The sequence below is a fragment of the Amphibalanus amphitrite genome, unplaced genomic scaffold, assembly GCF_019059575.1.
Source record: "Amphibalanus amphitrite isolate SeventyFive unplaced genomic scaffold, NRLGWU_Aamphi_draft 000884F_arrow, whole genome shotgun sequence".
NCBI lineage: Eukaryota > Metazoa > Arthropoda > Thecostraca > Balanomorpha > Balanidae > Amphibalanus > Amphibalanus amphitrite.
In genome coordinates, this window is record NW_024882378.1 from 18,350 (window position 1) to 46,164 (window position 27,815).

Sequence of the window (27,815 nt, forward strand, 5' to 3'; positions counted from 1 at the left end):
ATATTATCAGAGAGTATCATCGATTAAACCACTGAAATGAATTCATAAAATAAAGATATTTGCTGTAAAAGAAATTAGGTACAGATTTGGTCAAATCAGGTTCAAGTTCAATCAGGTGCACTCGCCGGATAGCCCGTCGTGAAAACGGCTACCTACTATCCATCTCTTCAAAACACTGTGCGGTGACCAGTTTTCCAAGTCACTCTCTCAGCAAATTTCGTGCTGTGTTAAAAAAGATAACTACCTAATTACAGCGAAGGGTCGTACTATGAGGAAACGGTCTATGCATGATATTTACATTTTTAGCGTATTTGAAAGACACCGCCAATCCCTGTCCTTTAGCCGTCATTGGCCACGTGGCGATAGACCACGGGGGCATGTCTCGAGGTTAGGTCCTCTTTCTTTCGTGGCAGACACAATCGAAACAAGGAAGCCGTACTGCCCGTACCAGATACATGATCCTGGTTCCCTGCAGACATTTATGTAACTTAATTTGTCACCAAATTCATACAACTTCGATTACAATCATCAAGTATCAAATTACATAAATACACCTGACGGACTTACGTAAAACTTGACTCTTTCATGGTTGCAGAGACGGAATGACAGCGAAAAATAGCGGACTATTCCAATATATGATTTATTTACATTAGTTTGGGCCTTTGGACAAAGTTCTTGGTTATAACAGGTCGATACAAATTCAGCCCTTGAGTCGATCAACTGTTAGTATTGCTGTTTTACTTTAACCCTCGCCCGCACATGCCATTTTCCCATCCTAGAACGCACATGGGGGGGGGTTGCCACCCCCCCCCGCGCCATTTCGTCCCTGTTGGAGATAGAGCTTAGCGGTAAGACCAAAAAGATTCTTTGGGAAGAGACGAATCCAATGATACCCAGTTTTACCTTCTCAGGTCAGTTATTGACCTTCCAGGTCAGGTCAAACTAAAAAATGTTGCTGTTTTGGGTCACCGTTGGATATCAAGTGCGCTGCTTATCAAATACCGATGACGATGCTGTTTTCTGGTGCCAGGCCAGCTAGAACCTCTTTGTCACACTACCCGACCAGAATTTTGCGGCTGAGGTCATTTCAGGTCAAGTTGGGTCAAGGTCAATTATATGTGTTTGTATGTGTGTGTGTGTCTGTGTGTATACTGATGTGTGCACCGATTGTTTTTGGGTCCATGTTACATGAAATCATGCTCTGAGAAGCTTTTACCAAAAATGCAGTCAAAAAAAAATTCAAAAAAAGTAAATTCAGCTTGCCTAAAACGCAATTATCTTAGATGACCTAGGTTGACCTTGACCCTGACCTTGACCCCTGTACATCGTCGAACAACATGTTCCATGATAGGTGGGAGGTAATACTGGCAAAAAGGTCGAAATCAGGGTGTCAAAAGCTCGCAAGGCCCATGGCAAACGCAAGATGTTGAGAATTGGCCATTTGGGTCATGACATGACCTGAAAAACAAGGTCATATCTCCGAAACCAAAAATCACAGAAACTTGAAATTTTCAGTGGACATCAAGAAAGGATAGAGAAGCAGCTATACGAAAAATCAGCCTTCTAGCGCTAAAAATGTTGAGTGCAGAGCAGAAAGACTACCTGGGGGGGTGGCAACCACCCCCCCCCCATGTGCGGGCGAGGGTTAAAAAAGTGGCCTCCCTTTCACTTCTCAGATGGCAGCATAGTCTGCATATTATTAATACAGCACAAAAATGAGTTGTTGGATATGCATATAAGCAGTAAGACGCCTTTTGGGGCGACAGACTAGCGAGCGAGAGGGTGAGCGGTGCACGTGCTAAAGTGTGAAGTGGTACACTCGACTGACTTATGCGGGTCACACTAATAACCGTTCCCTAACGGTGTGACAAGTTCGGCGAATTGGTCTATCGTTCTCGAAATGTGAAGGCGTCCTTCTGCACGAGCGCACGTGCAGACTGCGTTCTAAACTGACTTTTGCCCGGCACCCTATATTCCCCGGTTTCTAATGGTGTACCAAGTTTGCACGCAATCGGCCTGCAGCCATTCTCGAGATCTGGGAGCAGCCCCTGCACGTGCGCACGTGCAGCAGCACCCCAACCATGACGCATCTTGCCCCCCCCCCCCCCGAAGTTCGAGGTCATGGGGGCGCTGCCCCCACATCGTTTACGAATAAATTATTTAAGTGACGGAGTCTATCCGACATTTCTAACGGAGGTAACTCTAATAAAGTAAAAACTGGTATTTAACGATAACGTTATATCTATTTTCCTTTCTTTGGCAAGTTGAGCAGAACTGGAGACCCGGTGGGGTGTTGATGGCTCAAATCCCATGAACACATTGCACGCAAGCCATCCTAGAGATACACGCGATGCCTGGAATTGAGTGGTAAAGGTTACGTTGTAGTTATTTTGTAGTTATTTTGTTACCATGTTAGTTATCTTTACCCCAGGCCCCATTTACTTAACCCGCGCCCTGGTGGGGTCTGTTTATAACGCGACCTGGTGGGGGGGGGGGGGCTATTTCCCCCCCCCCCTCGTATCTCCGAAACTACTGGACGGATCCGAAAAATTCAAACGGCGTTCGAAAGGCCTATCAAATTTGTCGAAGGAAACCAAATTTCATTGACCTCGGGGTCACCGATGACGTCACAGGTCAGGTCAAAGATGAAATGTTTCACCGTTCACGGGTCTTCTAGGGAATGCGCTATAACACCGAGGAAAACGCATTTTGTCGAGAATCAGCGGTAGGGCGTCAGTTGCCTAGTAGATATGTTGCTATTAGAGGTCACTGGCAATACCGGTCAGGTCACAGGTCAGGTCACCAAGGGTCACAGGTCAGGTCACATGAGCCCAACTTTACTAAGGTTGTGTGATGCATGTTTTATGGCCAATTTTTCATTTCCAACTCAATGGTGTTGGTTATAAGACTATCAGGTACGGCGTAGGTCACTTTCTGGTGAAGTTCAGGTCAAGGTCAGGTCAAGGTCAGGCCAAAAAAGGTCAAATTTTAAAGTTGATAGTTTTGCATAAAATGGGTATTGATTCGATGCAGCTCGTCACGGGGAGTCTAATGGTGGTCTTTGTTTTGCGCTACGGGGTCTAGAATTGCTAAAAATTGAGTTTGAAAATTTGACGTCATCAATTTTGAACAGTTTTTTCGCTATAACTTCGCCAAAAAAAGAGGTATCAATCTCAAATTTGGTATGTGGATGTAAGGCGGTAAGGACTATCACATATATTCCGGTTTTTGCGAAATTCAAAAAACTTTTTGGATTTTTCGATTATTATTTCAAAAAAATCTATTTTTTGATTTTTGGGGGTCAAAATCCAAAAATTTCAAAAATCCGAGATGGCAGTTTTGTAGCCCTGTCCAATCTACAGCTTTTATGTCTATATCATTTTTCTGTATTTGCAAAGCTATAGGCCTGACAGCTCTTCCCGCGAAACCCTTTTTTGGGTCGAAAACGGCAGAACATGACGTCACTCTGACGTCATTTCCGGCCAACCTATCATAGCCTTCGGAAAAATTTTTGGTCACAATGTGTAAAATTGATGTCCGGGAGGGTACTGAAAGTTTGGTGACGATCGGCGCAGCGGTTCTGGAGATATATCGAAAAGTCTGGAGGGGGGCAAAAAATAGCCCCCCCCCCACCAGGTCGCGGGTTAAGTTAGACATTGCATCGGATACCCCCCTCCCCCCAGCTCAACAACTTTCTTATTGCCAGTTGACCCCAACAGGTTCGGATAGATCCATAGGTATTTGAGTTTGCCCCACAACTTGAAAGAATTTCGATCGCCCTTGAATGGGCCATCAGCCTGCTTCAAACATCCAAGGCAGGCTCTTCCACTTCTCTTCAATATTTTATATTTTGTTCTCCCTCAGGACCTTCTCCCCTCCTCTCCTTTGCTCTCTAATCTCCCCTCGCCCTCTTCCCGCCCAAACCTTCCACATTGTTGCGCCAAAGCGGCCTATCGGCGACAAAAACAAGTCTGCGCAGAGAGAGAAAAAAGAGAGTGGCAAAAACACAAGTCAATAACTGGATGCCCGCTCTAGACGACGCCTCGGCACAGGGCTCGTATTTTTGTGCGAGGTCTGAATGGAGGGGTGAACGGCCCGAAAAGAACCCGCCCGACGCAAAAAAGGTCGGCCGGTCCGTCGGCAAGGTGCCCCCTCGATCCAATGAGAGGCGACACGCAACTTGGCGAGCCATGGCTGGGAGGGAGCGGCGTGGTGGTGGATTCGATATAAAGGCACACGCTAGGAAAACTAATCGAAGCCAACTGATAGACCAAAAGATGTCTGCATATTTTATTTGAGACAAGTGCGTAAAACAAGCATTTTATGTTTAAAACCAAAGAAATGCTAGGAAAACAAAAGCATTAACACAAAACGTCAAAGCACATGATCGACCGCTGTGGATCAAAGGCAGTCGGCATAGCAAGGAGCGCAGAAAGACAACACTTCTTTTTCGTTTTTGTTTTTTGTTTTTTAGATAAAAATAATGGCGCATAGCTAAACGTGTCGTAGAACTCCATTCCATAGCCAAATACCTAACAGCATTTGGCTATGTTTAAGAACTCGTATAAAAATTACAGAGCAAAATAACGAAAAATTGCTCCAAAGGCCAGAACACCCCTGCCAGCCAGAGTGACATTATCACACTGACATTTGACAACTACCAAACTGGAGCAAAATGACACCGAGCGATTACGCGACTCGTCACGCAACCAGTACGCATTTCAAAACGACTCCAATAAGTGTGTCACTTCATTTTTTACTGATACACGACACGAGTTTTTTAAGTTTGAATCGCTGAGCTGCATTCTTCGTTTGACATTTTGCACGCACGAGTCATCACACAGCATGTTTATTTCATGAAATACACTAATGCCTAAATATTGGTCATCAACTGTGCAGTGTGCACTGAGCAGTTATGAAGGCAACTGTCTCAAATGTAGCTTCGCGGGCCAATGCCTCTCTCTTTGCATTTACTCCCTAACAATTGTATTATGCACCACGGTAAATAGGACGATTTTCAGGGTAACACTTCATGTAAAGTTTCACGATAGAATGTGTTAACGCAGTGCTGTTTTCCTCAACCACCCTGTTCACCCCGTTCCGGGCAGTGCAGCGCTGCTCAGTGCTCAGCACTGTGTGTGGTGTATGGCATTCGGCTGCATATATTATTATAGCTAAATGGATGGTTAGCCCGCGACCCGTAGGGGGGGAGGGGCCCAAAGCCCCCCTGTGTTTTTTCGGAGATACCTCAGAAACGGTTAGAGTTTCGACTTGAAACTTTCAGTACCTCTCCGGACATCAATTTTAATAATAATATAAGAATAACCAGTTAACCTCATAATATAAATCAGAAATAGGAGCCAAAAAGTTATATTTAAAATGATCGAATATTTCGCTCTTGGAGCTTCGTCAGCGATAATTACAGAAAAATTACAGTGATATTGTTTCTGTAATTATCGCTGACGAAGCTCCAGGAGCGAAATATTCGATCATTTTAAATATAACTTTTTGGCTCCTATTTTTGATTTATAATGAGATTACTGGTTATTCTTATATTATTATTATTCATAATGAGCCTCAAGTAGAGTTTCAGCCTTTCAAGTAGACATCAATTTTACACAAATCCTGAAACAAATAGGTCCCAGATCATCTCAGGTCACGAGCTATTATAGAGCTCAAACTGAACATCGAAAAATTGTTCGCGGAGAAAAATCGCAGAAAATCAGGGCTTCAACTTAACGACTCAAAAATTGGACCGTAGGTATAAAAAGCATGGCAAACAAAATGGCTATCTCGAAATTTCCAAATATAATAACATCTAGATCTAGGGATTTCCTAACTCAAAATTTAGATTTCTTGAGATATCTTTGAAATTTGGGGTAAATTTTCAAAAAACTGGAATATATGTTAGAGAACCTCTTACTGGCCTTACACATGCCAAAAATTAACAAAATATCTCTTAAACTGCCTGAGATATAGCCATTTGAATGACTGAAAAAGTAGCGACTGTTCTTGTGACGTCACAATATTTTCGGTATTTGTGCTTGAAGTCAGTCAAGTGTAATATTTATGATTCTTATCAACCTTTTGCTGACTGAATATGATCCTTTACCTACGTGACTAAATTCACTTTAACGAAAAAAATGTTTTTCGTTGTAAACCGGTACAATTTGACCTAATTTGACCTTCCTGTGACGTCATAGGTCCAAGAAAAATGGTCAAGGAGGTTTCTGTGGATGCATATATATCACATGTCTTCATAAAGACTCGAATATTCACAATTTAACCTGCCAGACCTCAACGGGGCGGGGGTTAGGACAGCGTCATCTTTGATGTCAGTCACTTCATGCAAAGGAATGGATGGAGTCCGCTGCGAACGAACTTGTCCTGAGCCATCCGAGTCCCCAGCTATCCAAATGCAGCACAGCACGCTTTCCTACATGATACCGGCGGCGCACTTCTCGACAGCGAAGTTCAACAGCCAATTGCTATCCCGCAAACGCAACATCACTGCCCACATCCGTCCTCTTCTTCATCAGAATCTACCCATTTGGCATCTTCACTCACATGGGCCTTTCTGGGGTGGCTATCATCTCCACCAGACGACCGGTGGAGAGGGCAAGCCCTCATTGGACTACAGTGTACACCCTCTCCGGAGTGACCGTTTGAGCGGTAGGATGGGCTGTCCTAAGGGGACATTTCTGTCCCACCGGGACGGCCTCTACCGCTGCGGAGCACTGTCGGTGGTCGTCTCAGTCAAACGACTCTGACCAATCCCATGGCTCTGCATTTCCGGCAGGAAGAGCTTCTTCCAAACTAAACAACACAAATGACTGGCCACCCTTACGTAGTAGAGGTGGCAATACGTGAAGCCTTGCGTGCCCCGACTTCAACGTCAAAACATATCCCTATATCAAGCAGTCGTTACTCACATGATAAAGCCCTTGAGTCAGGTGAAAGATTTTGTGGAGTAATTTGCCTGCAACATCAATGGGGGTAACTGCGGTGAATGACACTTCAGACCCGGTGACGAGCCGAGCTGTGCTCAGCGCTACACGGAATAGGGTGGATATTTCCAACACCTGCCTTCAAACGCATGAAGATGAACGGAAGAAGTACGTATGTACGTATATTTCTTGTCTGATATCAAATAACCAACGATTGCCAGTGGAAGTGGAACACCTTCAATTTAGGGGGGGGGGGGGCACTGCCGACTTTTGGTCCCATTCTTTCCATGCAACGCCCATAGAGCTAATGTTAACCCTCGCCCGTAAACGGTGTTTTGCCACCTTCGCCCATGCAGGGGGGGGGGTTGGTGCGACCCCCCTGGCGTTTGAAAACGGAGCGTCGTAGAGCTTAGCGGAAAAGACAAACGGATTGCTCTCAACAAGATCTCGCGATAGGTGGTATATTTTTTGGTCCTTGGTCAACATTTGACCTACTTATGACCGGTCAAAGGTCAAATTTTCAGAAAAATCTAACTTTTTCAGATTTCCGCGCCGATTGCGGCAAAACGGTAAGAGATATCGACTTGAAACCTTCACTATCGTGATCCTTGATCAATTCTCTATCGTTTGGTGTGTATTTCGATGTCATAACTCTAAAAATGATGCGTTGGGGGCATCGGAAGTCTGCAAGGTCATTTGTGCATTGGGTCACGTCAGGCGTGTGACGTCACTGACCTGACCCTGACCCAAAATGAACTACAAGAAACAACTGACGATGCCTGAAATGGATAGCAAATTCGAATTCAGGGCATCAAAATACCCCGAAAAGGCAAACAAGTGCAAGAAGTCATTACAGGTCAACCGAGGTCACTGACCTGACCTTGACCTTTAGTAACCTTGAAAAGGTCAACGGACATTGTGCCAATGTCAAATCAGCCAGTTATGATTCTAAAACTATTTATCAGTGTGTCAGGTCAGTCGGCATTTATACCATTGTGAAGCAATCTCCAATTTAGCGTAAATCTGGCCGGAGGTTGTTCCCTTTATGACGTCATAACTCCATGACCTGACATGGCCTTCACATTTTTTTTTACCAAAAGTTGCGCAAAGGATGCCCCAAAGGGTACTGAAAACTTGAGCAGGCTATCTGAAACGGTTCGGCGTGTAGCTAAGAAAAACCTCGGGGGGGGGGGGGGTCGCACCAACCCCCCCCTACATGGGCGAGAGTTAAAATGTCAAAATCAAAGGGGAGCACGGTGCCCCGATGCCCCCCCCCCCCCTCCGTTCCGCCGACTATGACGATTACCTTTGCAATGATGGATGGCTTTGTTATACTGAGCGTATATTTATGGTCGTAGCCATATCTCGTCTTTCATCAATCTTACGATCAACATTTCAATTGATACGTAAAGATGGACCAATGGCTTCAGTTATATATGGTCCTCGTGTTGTGTAACTGAGCACTTATGAACCATATGCTCACTGAACGTAGTTACATCACTCTTCCCCATCTCTCTCTCTCTCTCTCTCTCTCTCTCTCTCTCTCTCTCTCTCTCTCTCTCTCTCCCTCTCTCTCTCTCTCTCTCTCTCTCTCTCTCTCTCTCTCTCTCTCTCTCTCTCTCTCTCTCTCTCTCTCTCTCTCTCTCTCTCTCTCTCTCTCTCTCTCTCTCTCTCTCTCTCTCTCTCTCTCTCTCTCTCTCTCTCTCTCTCTCTCTCTCTCTTACTCCACCGCTGCTCCTCCCTCGTCCGGCAGACACGCAGCAAAAATGCCGTGCCATTTTCAGCGGAAAGCTCGCCACCCAATGTGCGTCGCCTTTTTTGCTCTTTAGAGCTGCGCACAGTTCGACCGAACCCCAACCAACACTGGCTCGAAACACGGGCTGTGTCTTATGAGGATAATAAATGACTTTATGCACAGACAAGCAAAATGCTATTGGAGGATTCAGGGCTATCTTTTAAGCGGCTGCTCAGGCGGACTTATGAGTTTTGATTAATAATTTCCCGTACTTTGTATTGTAGTCGTTCAAATGAATGGACTGCTCTGCCAATTTGAAAAGGGTCCATACATTTCTTCATATTTGTACAATAATGTTGTAATTATATAGTAAGATCATTTGTTAGCTGTCAACTTCTTTCATAAAACTTACGTTTAGAGATAAAGTTGTACCGATACCCACCAAAATCGCTAAAACTTCCTAGAGACGCACCTCAATAAACAGGATTCACACTTACCAACCTCACTCTATTCCTCCATTTAGCCACGGCAGAATCCTGTCGATTTTCTTCCTGCACCGCCAGTGCTGCCGCGACCGTTTCCACTTTTTCCTGCGTGCGTCCGCCGCCTCTTTGTCCAGCGCTGGCGTGCTTTTTTGCGTGCGGACGCGGCGAGTCGTTTTTCCCTTTTTTGCGTGTCTGGTTTTTTGCTCGTGACTAGCCGGCGCCGGCGCCGCCGCTGTCCCAACGCACCATTACTTGGCTGGCGGTGTGGTGGCGAGCGGACCGGTCTCCGTGCTGCTGCGTTGTGTGAGCTGTGTGAGCTAATTGTGTGTGCTGTGAGCTCTGTGCTGTGTGCTGTGTCCGTCGGAGCGGTGTGTGCGGCGGTGGCGGCGCGGCGGCGGCGGCGGTGGCGCGGCACGGCGTCCCGTTGCAGGGTGGCAGTCGTGTTGCAAGCTGTGGCCATGGGTAGCGCGGCACGCACAGACTGTACACTGGGTGCACCGTGCCGGCGCCGCTCATGGCAGCAGCTCGCAGGTGAACCGGGCCCGGCTGGCAGCGCGGCGCGGCGCCCGTGCAACTGACGCCCGCGCGGACTGCAGCGGCGGGCGGCGGCGGCGGCGGCGGCAGGCCACGCGGCACCGTGCAACGCCCATGGCGCGGCTGTGACGTCATCACCAGCACCACCAGCGCCGGTCGACCGTGTCGTGGGATGTGACATCGCCCCTCAGCTCCCGGTGAGTCGATTTGGCGCGTCGATCGGCTGCCCCGTGTCCGGCGGCGTCCCCTTTCACCCCCCCACCTCACGCCCCGCTCCCAGCTCCCCCCGCCTGCGCGTCGCCGCCGGCTGGCGCTGCCGTGCGTCGCCCCCCCCCCCCCTCCCCCCGTCGCCGAGCCGCCGTCCATGAGGGGGATGGGCTCCCCCCTCGCGAGCATGGCCGACTTACTGCCGTCGACGGCCGCTAGGGGCGCTGGCGTCGGTTTTTGCGTAACTCATGGCGTGGCAGCAAAGGGTTTTCAAAAGGCGCCGGTGCAGGCGGCGGGCGGCGCTGCGTGGCGAAGGAGGACGCGGCAGCGGCGGCGGCGGCGGCGGAGGCGCAACGGAGGCCTTCCTGCCATGCATGCATGGTGCGTGAGACGGTGTGAGACCGCGGGCCGGCGAGAGGCCCCGGACGTGTGTGTATGTGTGTGTGCTCTGACCGTGAGCCGGCAGTGGCGGTGGTGTTGGGACCGGTCCGGCGGCAGCGGCGGCTCACCAGAGGATTGGGCACGCGGCGGTACTCGCAGCAGCTAAGTGTCACATGATTGGGACCCAGGGAGGCACCGGCGGGATCTCAACCCGTTGAACCCGTGAACCACACCAGGACTCCCCCATGAACCCTGGCCAGCCGCTGTTACCAGGCAAACCACCGCGCACTGAATGACCCTGAACTTGGCCCAGAGGCGGAAAGAAAGGGTGGAGACAGACCGCCAGACCGCCCCACATGGCCCACCCAGCCCAGATTCCACTCATCCACGGGACAGGGGACGGTGTGACATTTCTGGAGAGCGTCCTTGGGATGGGGGTCGGAAGGAAAACGGAGACGCCTCGTACAAGGTCACTCGTCTGTCGGTTCGCCGGGCGGTGCGGGCGGCGGGCGGCGGGAGAAACTGAGCCCGGCCCCCGCGTGCTGATTAGCGCCCCCACGCTAGTGAGCAGAGAAGCAGCCGAGGCGCTGTTGGTGATATGGTTTGGTTTGGTGGCTGTAGAATAGTGATGGATGTTCGATAGAATACACCTACTGCGGAGGCATAGGTGTGGGAATGGGGATCCAAGTACACCTGTGGTGCGACTGGTGCCCAATCGACACCACGTGGTGTTATGTGCTGGCTGGTGATACACAAATGAGTCCCTGCAGCAATGTCCACTCTATCGATGGCTGCGTGAGATGGCTTAGAAATTCTTGTATTTCTTTCGTTCTGCTTCTAAAATTTATAATAATTGTGCTTGATCTCCAAAAGGAGGCCGTGGTCCCACTTTAGGCAATTGGCATGCACCAGTTGAGAACTCACATCCAAAACTGTGGTGCATTTATACAAAATAGCACAGATTGATTTGATTATAAATTCATTTTATAACAAAATTATCATTCGAGACCATAACTTTGACCTTGTGGATGCTTCTTTGTATCAGCCTAGAATGAATCTTAACCCTCGCCCTGGCAGGGGGGGTCGATGCGACCCCCCCCCTAAGGTTTTTCGAAGATAGCGTAAAAACGGCGGCGCGCAGCGCCGCCAAATTTGGCACAGCCTATGGGGCAACCTTTTTACATATGACCTGAAAATTTCAGGTCCGGGTGACCTTGGGTCAGGTCACCAGGTCAGAAAAACCGGTACAAGGTCATGGTCAAATTTCAATTTTCTTTTTGCACCTGTCCAACTCACATTTTTTGACTGATTTCCTTCAAACTTTCAGGATGTGCTAAGTTCACCGAGTTGTATAACATATATTCCGGCTTTTTTGAGGTCACTGACCTGAGGTCAGTTAGAGGTCATTACGTTGTAATGTTAAGCCTATGGGAAAATACTAAATTCGGAAAATACTGGAGATATCCGCTTCGTTCTATCACTTTTGTGCTTTGAAACCACGGTACTTAACAGCAGGTCACTTTATGCTTCTTTGTTTGGTGTACTTATCCATGGGTCAAGTCAAATGAGGTCAACTGAGGTCAAATGACGTTTTTGCCAATAACTTGGCACATAATGACGCTAGAGCTTAAAAAATGGTATCATTGTGTTCCTGGTGATCAGCCGAATCGAATGATATGCGATATGATGCAATTTGGTTAACTTGAACTTAATTTATTAATTTAAGTTTACTTAAAATTTAAGAAAAACTTTAAGTACACTTAAGCAAGCTAAAAAAGTATATCATTCGACGCGCCTTGACGTGCTGAGTTCACTGGTGCCTTTCTTTTTACTCTATCTTAATTAGATCAAAAGTTATAAGCGAAAAACTTTTGACCTGTTTTTAGCGAATTTTTTACATTTATACCCCCCAAAACCCCCCTAAATATTGACCTAGAGCAACCAAATTTGCACAAGGGCGAGAACTCCAGGGGGCCCACCTACCTACCAAATTTGGTGTTTCTAGGTGCCATAGGAGCCAATCGCGAGGGGGGGGGGTCGCATCGACCCCCCCCCCCTGCCAGGCCGTGTTATGAAAAATGCCCTGCCAGGGCGAGGGTTAATTCTTATTTAACATAATTAACTTTGTTAAACTTTGATACATACACCTGTCCCGATTTCTTGTAAAGCTGTATTTAGTGGAGGACTGTCACACAGGAATTTCGGCGATGCAGATATTTGACTATGCTATTGCTGAATCAATGAAAATTTGCTGCGAATTGTAACATGAAAACATTGCTGAATGCTTCCGGCTCATTGATGAAAACCAATATAGTATCATCTTTCAATTACACGTCACTACTTCAAATTGATCATGTGAAACAAACTAAACCTTTTTTTCTATCATTTACCCATGAACTCGAGAAAGCCATACTGTTCAGCGTCAACTCAGTCAGCGTCATGAGCAATGCAATGTTGATATCAACAACTACCAGTGCTGAATAAATTAATTTATAAATGGTAATCAAGGGACCGATGTACGTATATCTTTCTGCATTATCTTTTACATTGTGTCAGGAAACAAGACCATAATAATTGCATTTTCGTGTGAGGTCACGTGCAAAGCAGATGGCATCATGTCAATTAAAGGATGTCTTTAGCCCATTAATTTTCAACAATGTGACTGACCAGTTAATTTATTTTGGTCGTGCATTGCACAGTTGCACAGAATGCACAAAAGATGCATTCCCAAATTATTTAATGCAATTCAGGCTTGGCATTTAATCATATCATACCTTCCGCTGGAGGAGGTATGTTTATGTACTTTACTTCGCAGGTAACATACCTTACCGGTAATGAGCACGCCTATCAGCAACAAACAGCGAGCGAGAATGATTTTAAAAGTTTTACGCAGGCAATTCGGAAGGGATTTTGTTAACATCCAGTTTAGTTAAACCGTATCGATGTTCAATGATTTTGTAGCGACGATAATATTTATCGCGTTCTCTCATCACTCGCCAGGCTTGTCATTTCGAATCCCACCGCCAAATATATTTAATGTTCGTTTTGCCAAATCCATCCAAAGTACCAATTTAACGTCCGCCTCTTCCTTTTTCCATAACCTTGAGCATATCATCGCTCGCATGAAATTTTTCATTCCGCGCAGAAAAAGCACGCGCTAAATCCCGCATTGCAATTTGATAGCGTGCCACGGCGGAAACTTGTGGAAACAACGGATCGCGCTGTCATTTTTCGCCGACCGGCTGTCGGTGTCGGTGTGTAAAAAAGTTTTTATCGCGTGTCGTGCCTGGGCCTGAAGGCGCGTGTGAGGCCCAGTGGAAGGCCGGCCCAGTGGTAGCCATGGTGGCGGCGTGGCACGGACGGCACTGAACTTTGAAAACGGATGTGGGATCTGGGATCGATCCGTTTACTCGCCGATTATCGTTGAAATTGAAATGCTGTGATAACCGTAAAATAATAAAGAGAAAGAGATATTTTGCACTAAACGGCCAGCTCCAATTTATTCTCGAATTATTGAACGCTGCATAATTTATATTCGCTTCTTGCACTCCGGCTGTCTTCCTCAGTTGGTTGGCATTAAAGGATTGGACTCTCAGTTATTTGAGTCGAATTTATCTTGATTTCTCTCCGAAGTTTAGCTACCGCTTCGAGACCGCGTAGTCTTCCTCATAGTGACGCATAAATTATGTTGAACCAAAAGTAACGCGAACTCTGCAACCTTCTAAGCAAACTAGCTGTTTCTATATATGTACTACAACTTGAACTGTACATTCGCTATCAAATGATAAGTATTTTCAGCGTTTCCTCTGTCTTATTCCTACGCCATGGTGCACTAACCCTAGTGACTGAGCTGTCGACCAATCACTGTTTTTCCACTCAAGGTCGGTTATCTCCATACACCACTACTACTATCTACCGACATTCCGTCCACATCCCCACCCCAACCCCACTCCGACCCCCAGCCTGTTATTAGTCATCGTCCGTCGTATGTACCGGCCTCATTCAAATGAATGGAAATCAATGGATCCGGACTGCCGTTACTGACATACACCGGCTGATAGTTAAAATCACAAACGGCTTGGCTTTCAGTTGATCCAAGATCATCTCAAACAGTGAAACTACTTATACTTGCCAGCGCACTGTAGAAAATCTTAGATCACAACATGCAGCATCTGAAATGAAACATCGACGTTTCAGCCACGATTTTCCTGTACCAGACAGGACCCAAGGCACCTCCATAACGCCTCAATTCCTGGCGAGCGACGGTTTCCTCCAGATTCTATCGGCACATAACTCTATTTGAAGCTAAAGACGAAAAAAGTATGTAACGGGGTTTATGCAACGGCTTTAAGTCACCCGATACGCGAATAGCACATACCTTGTGAGGTAAATACAGGCGCACAGGATTGAGCTAATAAGGCGCTCAGGACAGATTGCAAGGTGTGTTGTATTGTACCATTGCGACCTTAAACGGTACTTGTTGATTGTTCAATGGTAGTGGTATTGTAGTTATTTCAGTGAATCGCTTAGCAAGCCACATTCCGAACGAACCACCTATATGGATTTAAATTATTAAAGCAGTCAGAACAAGTGTTCACAACACAAGCTCCGCAGCCCATGTGTTTCGATAAAAATATCACTTTATGAATGCCACTTCGTGTTCCCGTTTCCCATGTAAGTACCTACATTTATTGAAGACACATGGATATTTGGCTCAGAGCTCACACGTGTTGTCAGGGCTCCTGATTGTTTCGAATGGCCGCTCTTGCTCATAAAGCAGTAGTGCTAATCCACGCGCAAGTATCTCTTCATTTTGCAGTGTGCCTGTATCATACGCATTCATGCGCTTGTATTAGAGCTGGTTTTGTTGTGCTTATCATTATCCTTCGCTTGGTATTTCCAATAGCAGCCAATTGTATCACAATTTAGTACAACACAACTATCCACATTGTCAACGCCAGCGTTCTTTGAGAAGCCGAAACGAAACACTGAAAAATCGCTTCTACCGCCATGCTACTTTCTACGTCTTTTTGTTGTCGCCAGTCACGATTTCCAATTACCAGTTTTGTGTTGAAAAGATTTGGAGGAGAACCAAAGGCAGGCGCCAGCGGAGGACAAAAGCGCGACGTGTAAATATGTCTGCAGCCGTGCTACACAGATGACTAAGCTGATATTGAGCAAATGTTGGTGCAAATGTGCGACAACAGGTCAGAGACTGTGAGGGTCATTTGTGAAACACGGCATAGCGGAATAGTGTAACGGGACTTAGACACATAACATATGGCAGGCGGGAATAGAAACGTAAGAAAGGCACCCATTCTGATTTGGCCTATTGTGTGTAATGACCGGTTATGTTGATGTACACTGCACACAACTTCAGTGCTCAGGTTGTCGTATTGAAACTTGAAATACCTCAGGATATAAAACAGATTATGTGTTGGGAATATGTTTCAATGTGTTCCGGTTTTGTTACATAGGCACCATTTCATTATGAAATGTTAGGTTTTTTTACTAGGCTAGCTCTCAGTTCAGTTCTTGTGTCCCCTCTCTCCCTCCTCTTTCTTTCTCTCTCTCTCTCTCTCTCTCTCTCACTCTCTCTCTCTACTCTCTTTCTCTCTCATATACCACAGATGTCGAAGAGATGCAAACACCTCCTTAAATATAATCCACAACCAGACACCACCAAAGGCCCAAAGACAACAGACCCGTTACGCTATTTCATCTTGTCAAGTTAGCAGTTGTCAACAGCATTCGTGTCACAAAACCCTCTGTGAACAATAAAAACTGAAAACGTGCAGATGAGACTCCCAGTCGAACTCATACTCCAACGGTACTCGTATATCAGCAACAACACGAGGAATCCTTCATCTAAGAAGTTGTCTTACAGCATTATGTCACGTTCATTCACTACTGCTGTCAAATAGAACACCCGGTTACGGTGGTTTACAAACATGCATGTCACGCCGCTTCCAGTGTTTGTTTCAATCGGTGTTCGATAGCTGCGTGTAATACACTCGAAATTACGGACTTTGTTGCTGACTCCGTTGACACAGTTTTTTTTTTTTGCTTGTCTGGAGTCTGACCGGATGGCAGAATGCACACTTTGCCTCGCAAACGCCAGTCAAACGGCCTTTTACCAGTCAACTTGGTTCTTAAATGCTTCCTATTGTGAATTTTCATCCGATCCCGTTTGATAGGTCTTTCGTTTTCTTAAATTTTTGCTTCATTTCTTCCCCTTCTTTATTTTCGGGTGTTACATTTCTATATTTGAATTTAGTCGTATTATTACACCACGCTGTCATAAATCTATTATAATGCAATGAAACTCACACGGAACCATGCACTCCCATGACATAAATTATGTGTGATGACGTCACAAACCCACCATGCCCTTCTAGCGTGCTTGGTGGATATGGTTAGCACCACACCAGAGATAATTCATCACCTTGACAACTGACGCTCTACAAGGTCACTGCATTCAAAGTTCATGCATAGATGCTTTCAATCTTCATGTCACAACTCAATCACGTATCATGTTTCATGCCGCATTCTGAGCTCAGATCGCGGTTCCGTTGTCTTCTGTTGGTACATGGCTGGATACGCCCTCATGACTATTGACTATGCATCACGGAACGAACAGCTATCGCTCCAACGTCTCGGATGAAGGTTTCCAGCCACTTTTAGAAGCGGCATCGTGTGCAGATGCGGCATGTGATGTGATCTCATCAGGCGTCTAATCGTGTAGAGATGGGTGAAGTCTGCGAGGTCAGGTCATCGTGCCTACTGCCTGACCTGACCTCAGGCTTGCATTCAGAGGTGGTAGCCGGCTTAGCATTGTCCTGGTAGATCGTCTGGTGGTTTGAGCAGTAGTGAAAACTGTTCCACTGTCGGTGCGTTGTCAATGTATCTAGAATAAAATGATTCCCTATATTTTTAAGCTTATGCTCATTCCACCTACAGTGTGCATTTTATTCTCATTTCATTCATTTTCCTGCACTTATCCCTCCCTAAATTTTCGCATCACATTCGTGCTACCCAGACTCACTCGTTCAATCTCTCTCCGTCCATTGTTGTTTGGACAGCGTAACGTTCCGTTACGCGCAGGGACGTCACGTTTCCAGTGGTGACCTTGGCTTCTGTTGCACACTCAGCACCATTGTACCGGACCATTTTCTACCATTCCACTGTGCGGCGTTGGGTGCCATTGTGCCTCCGATTGGAGTTTTGTGAAAGGACCTGTCATGAACGGCATTGCTAGCCATACGAAGAGCGCCCCGGGGTCCAATTGCTCCTATTCAAACAGGGAATATGTGTATTGAGAGATGTTCAACTTGCGAAAAACTATTTGTTCTAGCGTTGGGGTGCTGTTTCCTGGTTGCTTCTGCTGCAGGCATACATTTCAGTCGCTCAGGAATTGTAAAAGGCTTTTGTTGACATTGTCATAAGTCATGCGTAAGGAGATGGTTGCCCATCGTAAGCGATGAACTTGAAATGATCATCGATTCCTGTTGAATGTTGTGTCGGCTGTATTCATCGCTTCAAGCTGATCGCCTCCAAAACACAAAGCGGCCGCTTCAGAGCAACAAAGCGCCGTGCTTTGAACCGTCTGTGCGCTCATCGTGCACTTATGCAGCACCACCCTTCCCTCACTCAAACATCTCTCATCTCTCCCTTATTTTTCCCGCCAAATGGAACCTCTCTACCCCTCAATCCTCATACATTAATCGTGCGAGTACGTACAACCCTGACACACTGGGCATGACACTCTGGTAGGTTTCTAGGCACACTCGCAGCGTCGTTCTGTTTATTCATAAACAAACATTCGATCCGTGTTCTCAGCGTGACGGGCCGAGCTCGCACTTCGTGCTCTGTGTCACGCCGTGATTTGAACGTTGTCTGAAAGCATTCCACTGACACTATGCAATATATACTGACACTATTAATACATACAAGGTCGAGCTTTAGTGTGCGACGTCTGCGTTTCTTGTACTGGGGTACATGTTCCATCTGTTGAGAAATATTAAAGGTCAGCTGTCCGGCCAAAGGTCGAATGTCGTCAGACGCTAACGCTCGTATGAGCGAATATTGACGAAAATCCATCTGCTACCTAAAACCCAGGTCTCTAAAGTCTTTGAACCTTGCAATCTCTGTCTAGAAAGCACATGGTATTGAAAATACAGTGAACAAGGAGAGATGGTGATTTTGATACGTGCGTAGACGTAGATAATTGGCAATATCAAATCCATGTAACAAAAACAACACGACTCACGAGTGTCGATATGTGACCAGGAGCTAGGCAAACAAACAGCTGAACGTTTACCCGATTCACGTTGGTATAAAACATGGGGAAATTGTAATGCTGCCTCCTGCCTTTTCACCCACCATTCAGCGAGGTCGCCGCTGTGCTCTCAGTGACCGAGCATAGGTCAGCCGTGTTCCACCGGCACCCGTGGTTTGACAGCTGGGTGTGTCAGATTCAGGATGACTCGGCAGTTGGGTGGTGTAAAACGGCCCTGTGAAAACTGGCACGGTGTGCGTTGTGCAGTGGGCACACATTTGCAAAGTCAGCTGTGTATTGCTTTTTACAGTGTGTTTGTGTGTGTGTGGGTATGCACGTTCATTCATAATTGCGTTATGACTGTTTGTAAAATAAAATGAACAATCCAGTGGTTCTCAGGCTCTAAGGCAATCACTGTTACTCACGCTGCATACGAGTAGACGCACCGTGCCAGTTTTATTATTGTCATGCTTCAAGCTGTTTTGTCTCACGCATTGTACCTATGTATTTTGGGTATAATTAAGAGATGTTTCACTGTTTTTGTGCCTGGTGTCCTTACCGTGTTTTCTGTCTCCTGTTTCAGAAAATGGGGACCGAACAATTTAGTTTAAAGTGGAACAACCACACCCGCCACCTGGTGGGCGTGTTTGAGTCCCTCCTACAAGCAGGTGAGTCAATAAGAGTCAAATGACAGTCAGAGTCAACCACACCCGCCACCTGGTGGGCGTGTTTGAGTCCCTCCTACAGGCAGGTGAGTCAACTGAGCCAAATGACAGTCATGTGTTTGAGTCTCTCCTTCAACTAAGAAGGTGAGTCATCTGAGTCAAATGACAGTCATAGTCAGACAGGACCCGCTAGCACTAGCGGAGACTGTGGGCAACACAACTTGAGGGAACAGATGTTACATTGTTTCTATAATCGTCATGTGCACATGTTCATCTGTGTATTGGAATATTGGCTAAGTCCATCCTTTCATCTTTTACCAAAATGCTTGATACATGGCTCAATATATTAGAACTCTGTCATGTGCATCCTTTTTCTTTCTATCGAACTGCATTTGGTCAAATGTCGATAATGTTCATTTTCCATTATTATGATAATTTGAAGAAAAACAAACGTCAGCAATTTCGTCATGCTTTGGTTGTAGCTGCACTAAATAATTGTTGGTTCTCTTCATGTAAAATAACTCTTACTTCAGAGGACATTTACTACCCTAATTGTTGTCATTATTTTGTCAACATTAATTTCGAAATTCAAATATAGTGGCCGCCCACATGCTTTTTATGCAGTATTTGCAGTGCACCTCAGTTTTAAAACAGTGGGTGGTGAGGTGTCTGGGTACACATTCGCACGCGAGTCGGCGGATGCGCTCATATTTTCTCAGATTAACTTGCGGAGGTGTGGGAAAAGATACAAAGGAACAGGAAATGTGTTGTGTTTCGGTGATAATTGCAGTACCTACCCTGTACGCTATTCTCGTCACCTGCTTTGGAGTTGGGCGCTCGGAAGTTCCCGTAAATTTAGCCAAAGGATAGCAATAAGGATTCGAAGGGCTAAGCCAAAGGATAGCAATAAGGATTCGAAGGGATAAGCCATTTGGCACAAACGTTTTATTTTGTATTGCACTGCGAGTTTTTCTAAGAAATCCTTTTTAATTGGGGACATGACAGTTAATTTTCATGAAAAACTAGTGTTCATATTCTGAACGGTAGGCTTAAAATATATCACTAGTGGATATAAAAAGCATTTAATGCTGAAAATTTGCAAACTATGACTGCAAGGAAAAAATCATCCACACCCCACTTCTTTAACATTATCGACGTCACATTTATTTGCATCATTTTTGCCGTCATACCAAAAGAGAATCATTTCGTTACAAATTTGCACCACATGAATAGAACATAAGACGCACATAGGCCAGGCTCAGTGCTCGTTCACAGTTCGGTACACGCTCACCCAGTTATGTGTTCACGACTCGATAAGCGTGTTTTCCGTTTTCCTGTGCTGTTCCAAACAAGCCGCTTGGCGTCTTCAACTGACGCCGAAACCCCTGGGAAGACGAGCGCTGTTGTCTCGTTTGTCTTTATCGTCGTTTCGTCTGTTTTTCTCATGTCGCTTCGCTTTGCCCTTGTCTTGGTAAAGGTCACCCAAATTTCCCAAGCCCAAGGTAAAATGTCCCAAGGTATAAGCGATCGGGCTACCAACGAAATTCTGTAACCGCGCGGCTCGTATTTCATATCCGTGACTATAATGGCGCATACCACGTGTCACACATACCATGCTCGTGCCTGATGCACTTTCCATACTTTTGTTTTGCTTGTGAACCCGAATTTACTGTCATTCAATCATTTGGAGACCAATCAATATTTCATTCCATTCCTCCCCAAGGACGATTATGAAATGCAGCGACCAGTGGCTTTATTTACTGCAGAGTATATGTATGTATGGGTGGCGGTGGTATTATATATATATAGTACGTAGACTGAAGCTTCTTAGACCCCAGTGACGGCGTAGAGTCTGCGTAGAATGGCGTTGTGTAGAGTCTGTGTCTGTGGCGGTGTCTACTGTCTGTGCCTGTGGCGATGCGTAGATTCTATGTCTGTGTCTACTGTCTGTGCTTGTGGCGGTGTGTGGAGTCTGTGTCTGTGGCGGTGTCTGTGCCTGTGGCGATGCGTAGATTCTATGTCTGTGGCGGTGTCTGTGGCGGTGTCTTCTCTCTGTGTCTGTGGAGGTGTGTATAGAGTCTGTGACTGCACTGGCGGATCCAGGGGGGGGGGGGCCACCGGGGCCATGGCCCCCCCCAAAAGCCTGAAAGGGGGGGCCAACATATCTTTTGGCCCCCCCCAAAACGCTTGAAGAAAAATTAATGTGAGATGGTTGCGTAGTAGATACCTACTAGAATCAGCAGCGTGATTCAATAGCGTAGAGAAAGTCAGGGGTGCGGGAACTACTTTCAGACTGGGGGGGGGGGGGGGGGCACACCATAATAGAGATCAACCTAGGGTCCCCCCAAATCTAGTTTCTCACCGGTTTTAGGCCACTTATTTTTCATCTCTTGGCTTTTTCAACAAAAAAAGAAAACATTTGCAAAAAGGGCGGTATTCCGTCTGAAAGTTGTGGTGGCACCGCCCCCCACTGGTGGATTCAGGGAGGGGGCCACCGGGGCCATGGCCCCCCAAAAGCCTGAAAGGGGGGCCAACATATCTTTTGGCCCCCCTCCCAAAACGCTTGAAGAAAAATTAATGTGAGAAGGTTGCGTAGTAGATACCTAAAAGTTAGAATCACCGGCGTGATTCAATAGCGTACTTAGAGAAACTCAGGGGTGCGGGAACTACTTTCAGACTGGGGGGGGGGGGGGGCACACCATAACAGAGATCAACCTAGGGTCCCCCCGAATCTAGTTTTCTCACCGGTTTTGGGCCACTTATTTTTCATCCCTTGGCTTTTTTTCAACAAAAAAAGAAAACATTTGCAAAAAATGGGGTATTCCGTCTGAAAGTTGTGGGGGCACCGCCCCCACGGCCCCATAGTTGGGGGGTGGGCAAGCTGTCCCCACTGCCCCGGTTCCCGCGCCTATGGAGAAACTACCTGGTTTACTAGCTTCCTTCATAAAGTGTCGTCATGTCTTGTCGTCACCCGAGAAGGTCTTATTGCATACATATCGATTGAACTGTCAAGTTAACAAACTTGCTCTGGCAGCCTGACCTGACATGACCCGGCAATTTTTCATTCACGGAATATGCGCAATAATTTTTTTAGGAACACTCACTGAGTTGGCGTTGAAAAGCTTGTTTTGTTTGGTAATTGTACAAGAAGCATATCAGGGACCTTTTTGTCCCTTCCCGTGAAACGGTAAAAGACTTATTTCGGTCAGAGCTCAGGCCAATCTCTAAGGGGTCAGTCGGGTCACTTATTTCTTAAAAGGGTCCTTACGGAATCCAAGGACCAATTCCGGCTTTTGAGTGCACCACATCAGCATTTGATGCTGCGACAGATGGTGAAATATGAATATATGTTACAGGCCGTATGAAAATTGTCCGTTTGCAAACGGCCTGGCCCAGTCAGGGCATATGAAACAGCCTGAAAACACCGGCCGTTTGCAAACCACGACCTGAAATATCAGACCGTTTGAAAACGGCCTAGTTAGTTTCGGCCTAGCGGATCCAGGGGGCCACGGGGTCATGCCCCCAAGCCTGAAAGGGGGCAACATGTATTTTGGCCCCCAAAAACACTTAAGAAATATGAATGTGAGAAAGTAGCGTAGTAGGTAGAAACTACCGTATCATTAAAAATATGTGAGCTTGAGTGTTGGTCTCGTCTTCACCCAAGAAGTTCTTATTGCATACTTTACCTCTCGATCGACGCGTGAAGTTATCGTGTAAGTTATCATCAATCCGATCGCGACGAAACTTTAGCACCCTCATGTTGACAAAGTCTGAAAATTTCATGACCCTGACCCAAGTGACCTTTGACCTGTGGCCTATTTCTCGAGACTATCCGTGCGTTCGGAGAGCATGGAATATTCACCGTCCCCAGTTCTCTATATACCGTGCCTGGAATATTCCCCGTGCCGCGTTCGGAGGCGTACCTATCTCTCTGAACGGCCAATCTCCGGGAATGTTCCGCGCGCATGGAGTATTCCACGGATTCCACGTGGAATGTGCCTCTCCGAACGCACCATATGTTTGGCCATGTTTGAGGCCATGTTTGGCCGGAATCGCGATTCCGCGTATGTCGGCTCACATTATCCGCTCGTTTACAGTCTTTTCGTGGTTTAAAACGCTCAAACATGTGAAATGATGTTGGTCCCAACCATTGTGGTAGGTGTCAATGTCACCTTAGGGTCAAGTCAGGTCATTGACCTTTGATGACCTCGGTGCACTTTTCCGAGTTTAACATGTTTCTAGGATAGTTTCGTTTAGCTGATTTTGAATTTAGCATTTAGCAACCATTTGAACATTTACGAAGTAGTTTTGATGCCTTCGTATCATGTTACGTAGCTGCCAGTGGTAGTCGGACACCTGCTACACGGACGCCCATAAGTACTGGTTGACCTGGTTGACCTGACCTGGCCTGCCCCGACATGGCCTAAAGGCATGAAGACATCATCTATGATCCAAACTAACATGAAATTCGTGATCAGCACAAAAAAATATATTACAGCCTTACTTTAGGAGGTTCTGACAGGCCCTGATTTTCCCGTCTTTTGGGTCTGTGACCTGACCTGGGCGGTGTTTCACGGCACGCTGCCAGCGCTGTTGGCACTTTTGGTTTCCATGGAGACATCAACTAGCCTATACCTACAACACTACCGAAGGTTGACCTTAGCTCGCGGAATGCGCTGGCAGCGGCTGGCAGCGCGACCGTGAAACACCGCCCTGGAAGGTCAACCAATGACCAAGGACCTTAAAATCGGGTATCATCGGCTTCCTCTCGTCACTCACAGGCAACACACTCGTTTTTTCCGCGAGCTCTAGCTTGATCAGGGGCCGAACGGCAGAGAGGTTCAACCGACACCTCCCAGCCCGCGAAGGCTGCGCCAAGCACCGACCCGGAGCGGTGGTCGACAAAAGCAATTTGAAGTGTTTTCAAAGTAATATTAAGGCACGGGTTGAGTGGGCTACCATTTCTCTCTCTATTTTTTTTTTAGTTTAAAAAAATTATCGTTTCAGGGCTGTGACGAAAAATAAGTGGCCTAAATCCCATGAGAAAACAGGATTTGGGGGTACCCTAGGTTTGGCTCCTTGCACGAGTTGGCCCCCCCCCAAAACGCAAGTCTGGATCCGCCAGTGTGTGACTGTGTCTGTGGCGGTGTGTAAAATCTGTGTCTGTGGCGGTGTCTTCTCTCAGTGTCTGTGGAGGTGTGTGTAGAGTATGTGTCTGTAGTGGTGTGTAAAGTCTGTGTCTGTGGCGGTGTCTTCTCTCTGTGTCTGTGGAGGGGTGTATAGAGTCTGTGACTGTGTCTGTGGCGTTGTGTAAAGTCTGTGTCTGTGGCGGTGTCTGCGCCTGGTGGCGGTGCAGCCTCTAATGCCGCGTCGGCGGCCGCCCAGGGCCCGCCGCTCCCATATACACTCTCCGGCCAGCCGACATGCGTCCTCGGCAGCTGATGTTTACCTCAGCGCCGACTGGCACGCTGAGGGCCGCCCCGCCCCGCCTGGCCTGGCCTGGCAGCGGCCCGGGGCTCAGACACGCCCAGCAGGGCAGCTCGGCCACGCCTAGCCGGCAGAGCGGCCCCTCCCCCGCCGCCACTTACACCGCACAGAGACCCTAAGAGAAACGTCTCGAAAGTTTCAGTATTTATGTAGGCTTTGACTTTTGACTATACACTTTCTTGTATACCGAGGACCATGCCTAATGCCTACTGTACACGTTTTCGTGCTTCTTTCGAGTGAGCCCGCTGAAACACATTTCACGTGCAGCGAATCAAATTTTTGCGTCTTAGAGCAGAGTGCCGGGACTTTTCTGGGAAAACAGACGCCCGACAGAAGCGCGCTGGCCATTCGTTTCGTGATAATGTCAGTCTGGGATTGTTGGAGCACGATTCGGTTACCGATGGGGGGAATTCCCCCCACACAGAAACATTGCAACCAATGGAGGAAATCGTGCTAGCGGGGGTGTGACATTCAGCAAACATTTGTGCGTGGGATGGTGTGTATTCATTAAGCTGGCGGATCTAGTCGGGGCATTTGGGGCAATCCCCCCCCCCCCCGCGTTGCCCGAAATCGATTAAAACTTGCGTTTTTTAAAGAATAAAACGAAAACTAAACAACTTTTGTTAGGAATTTTCTACTGCACAGCAGTACGTAGGGAATCGAAATTCGATGAGTTTTTGAAATTTGAAGAATTTTCTGGGGGTATACCGCCACAGCGTCCAAGACCGCCTTTCTGGATCCGCCAGCGAGTCATTACTTCGTGCGCAGATTGTCATTCATACATACGATAATTCTGGGAACACATGCATAGGTGATCTGGATCTTGTTTTGTTACCTCTTTTGTATGAATCACCTCTGAATCCGCTTACCTTCAATTTCACATTTTAAAACCTTAACTTTGTTTGGAAACTGAAGCTTTGGTAGGTAGAAATGATCGTGTTTCATGATCAGTCTTTCATATTTCCCAAGTTCTCACGTAGAGGGCCCGCTCTATTCTCATATCTAGCACGGCATATTTATATGTTTGCACAAACACCAACAGCTCCGTCTCGTTCCGTTCAAACGCAGTGTTTCATGCACTTCCATCCCCCCACACACACACCCTTCTGACTGCCGAGGGAATATGCAACAAATGTAGCGGACATGCCATCAATACCATTAACAACCGGCATGACTTTATGCTCCTCATCCACTTTGTCAACTAGCTGAGGATTCACAACCACTCGGTCAACGTGCCTACACCCCATCAGAGCTATTGGTGTCGTATCGACATCGGAAAATGTGAAGTAGCAATCACCTACGTATCATTAACTAATGTGTCGATAGCCGTGCTATGTATGGTTAGTAGCTTGTGCAGATGTCAATGCAGGCCTGAGGGGGATCTGGAGTTGCGGTCTTCGTATCCCCCCATTCATTCATACATCCGTTATGATAGGGGCTCGTGCAGCAAGCAGAAGGCCGTCACGACCATTGACCAATGACGTAATATGAGACGTAGTATTTTTGGCGTAGTGTTTGTGACGTAGCATTTGTGAAGTAGTATGGGTAACGTAGTAATTGTGACGTATTATTAGTCACGTAGTTTTATGAGCTAGTGCTCTGGAAACGTTGTTAAGTGACGTAGCGTTTGTATGACGTCACAGTTTTCAGGAATCGCCACTCGGACCGGGGCAATATGACCGGTCGTTGACCCCTGTGACCTGTGAATGGGACATTCCTGTCCAGGGCCCGAACGACCAGCCATTCAGGAGTCGTTTGTAGAATGGGTTTTGCGACCCCCGGTGTCGACTTCTGGCCAATTTATCAATATCAATATGTCAAAATTAAATGAACGCTCTCTATACTTTATCAATATTCCGATGTGTTGTCGATTTTATCATTTACTTATTTAATACATTTTTCACCTTATTTAATGGAAGGTATTTAATCGTTACACACAGGCAACACAAAACACCATTTTTATATGGTAAAAATATGATAAAATAGATGACTGAAATACTTAATATATATCCATAACTTTCCAATAACACATTGTCTCTTATAACAGAAATTGTCCCCGTAAGTAATGAAATCATCAATAGAGCTAATATCGTGATCCATTGCAAGCCCTCAGCGGCTAAGTAATGGCGCTGATAATTGTTGATATTCCATGTGGACTGCTCCACCCCATTATCACTTCAGCACATGAAACCAGCACATCAACAACAAGAATCAACATATAAAGATGTAGTGCTGACATGGATCCATGAAATATGTGGGAGACGCACGGGATTCCACTTCGTGAGAGTTCAAGCTAGTGCACAACCACCTACACCGATTGCCACCAACAATTCGTAACTATTATATGCTTAAGCTACTGTCTTGAAGCTGTTATTTATGTGATGTGAATTGGGCAAACTTTATGTTAAATACTCCATCCGGAAGCAATCCATAAGGCATCGACTTGCCACGAGTTTATGGATAGAAAGGATCAATCCTTATAGGTATGTTGGAACCACAGTGCTTCTGAAGAGATTCCGAAGTGTTGCTATCATGAAGTATTTCTCCCGACTCACTTTTCACACTATTTGTTCACATCCGTTCAACATTACTATGCATTCTTACTATTCGCTCCCACCCTACTACTACCACCTCTCTCCCTCGCCATTCCCTCTCTCCTCCCCATTCCCCCTCCTCTTCCCTCCGCTCCCGTAAATACCACCACGCCGCGGGTCTGACCTCTGTCGTGCGGAGATCGCTCCCTCCCTCCCTCCCTCCCTCTCTCTCTCTCTCTCTCTCTCTCTCTCTCTCTCTCTCTCTCTCTCTCTCTCTCTCTCCCTCTCCACACACTCTCTCTCTCTCTCTCTTCCTCCCACTGTCTCTCTCCCTCTCTCTCCTCTCCCTCTATCTAGCACCCCAGATAGCGGGCCTGGCCCCTGACCGCTCTGACCGTTATGCGCGCAACGCGGTCAGCCGGCCGGCCCGCCCAGCTCTGCAACATTGCACAGTACACGGCCGCGGCGGCACGGACCAACGACCGCCGCGCATGACCGACGCCTCTCCGCCTCTCTCTCTCTCTCTCTCTCTCTCTCTCTCTCTCTCTCTCTCTCTCTCTCT

The 27,815-nt window shown here is 46.8% G+C and overlaps 1 protein-coding gene across 1 annotated transcript in view; it reads left to right on the forward strand.

The window, feature by feature from the left end:
• The first annotated feature begins 10,203 nt into the window (after positions 1–10,203).
• LOC122367637 (zinc finger protein 865-like) overlaps positions 10,204–27,815 on the forward strand; it is a 124,888-nt gene continuing 107,276 nt past the window's right edge. Inside the window, exons 1-2 of the mRNA XM_043340943.1 lie at positions 10,204–10,289; positions 19,151–19,235. Coding sequence (XP_043196878.1) covers positions 10,287–10,289; positions 19,151–19,235 — 88 coding nt within the window. The 5' untranslated portion in view covers positions 10,204–10,286. The remainder of the gene's footprint in view (positions 10,290–19,150; positions 19,236–27,815) is intronic.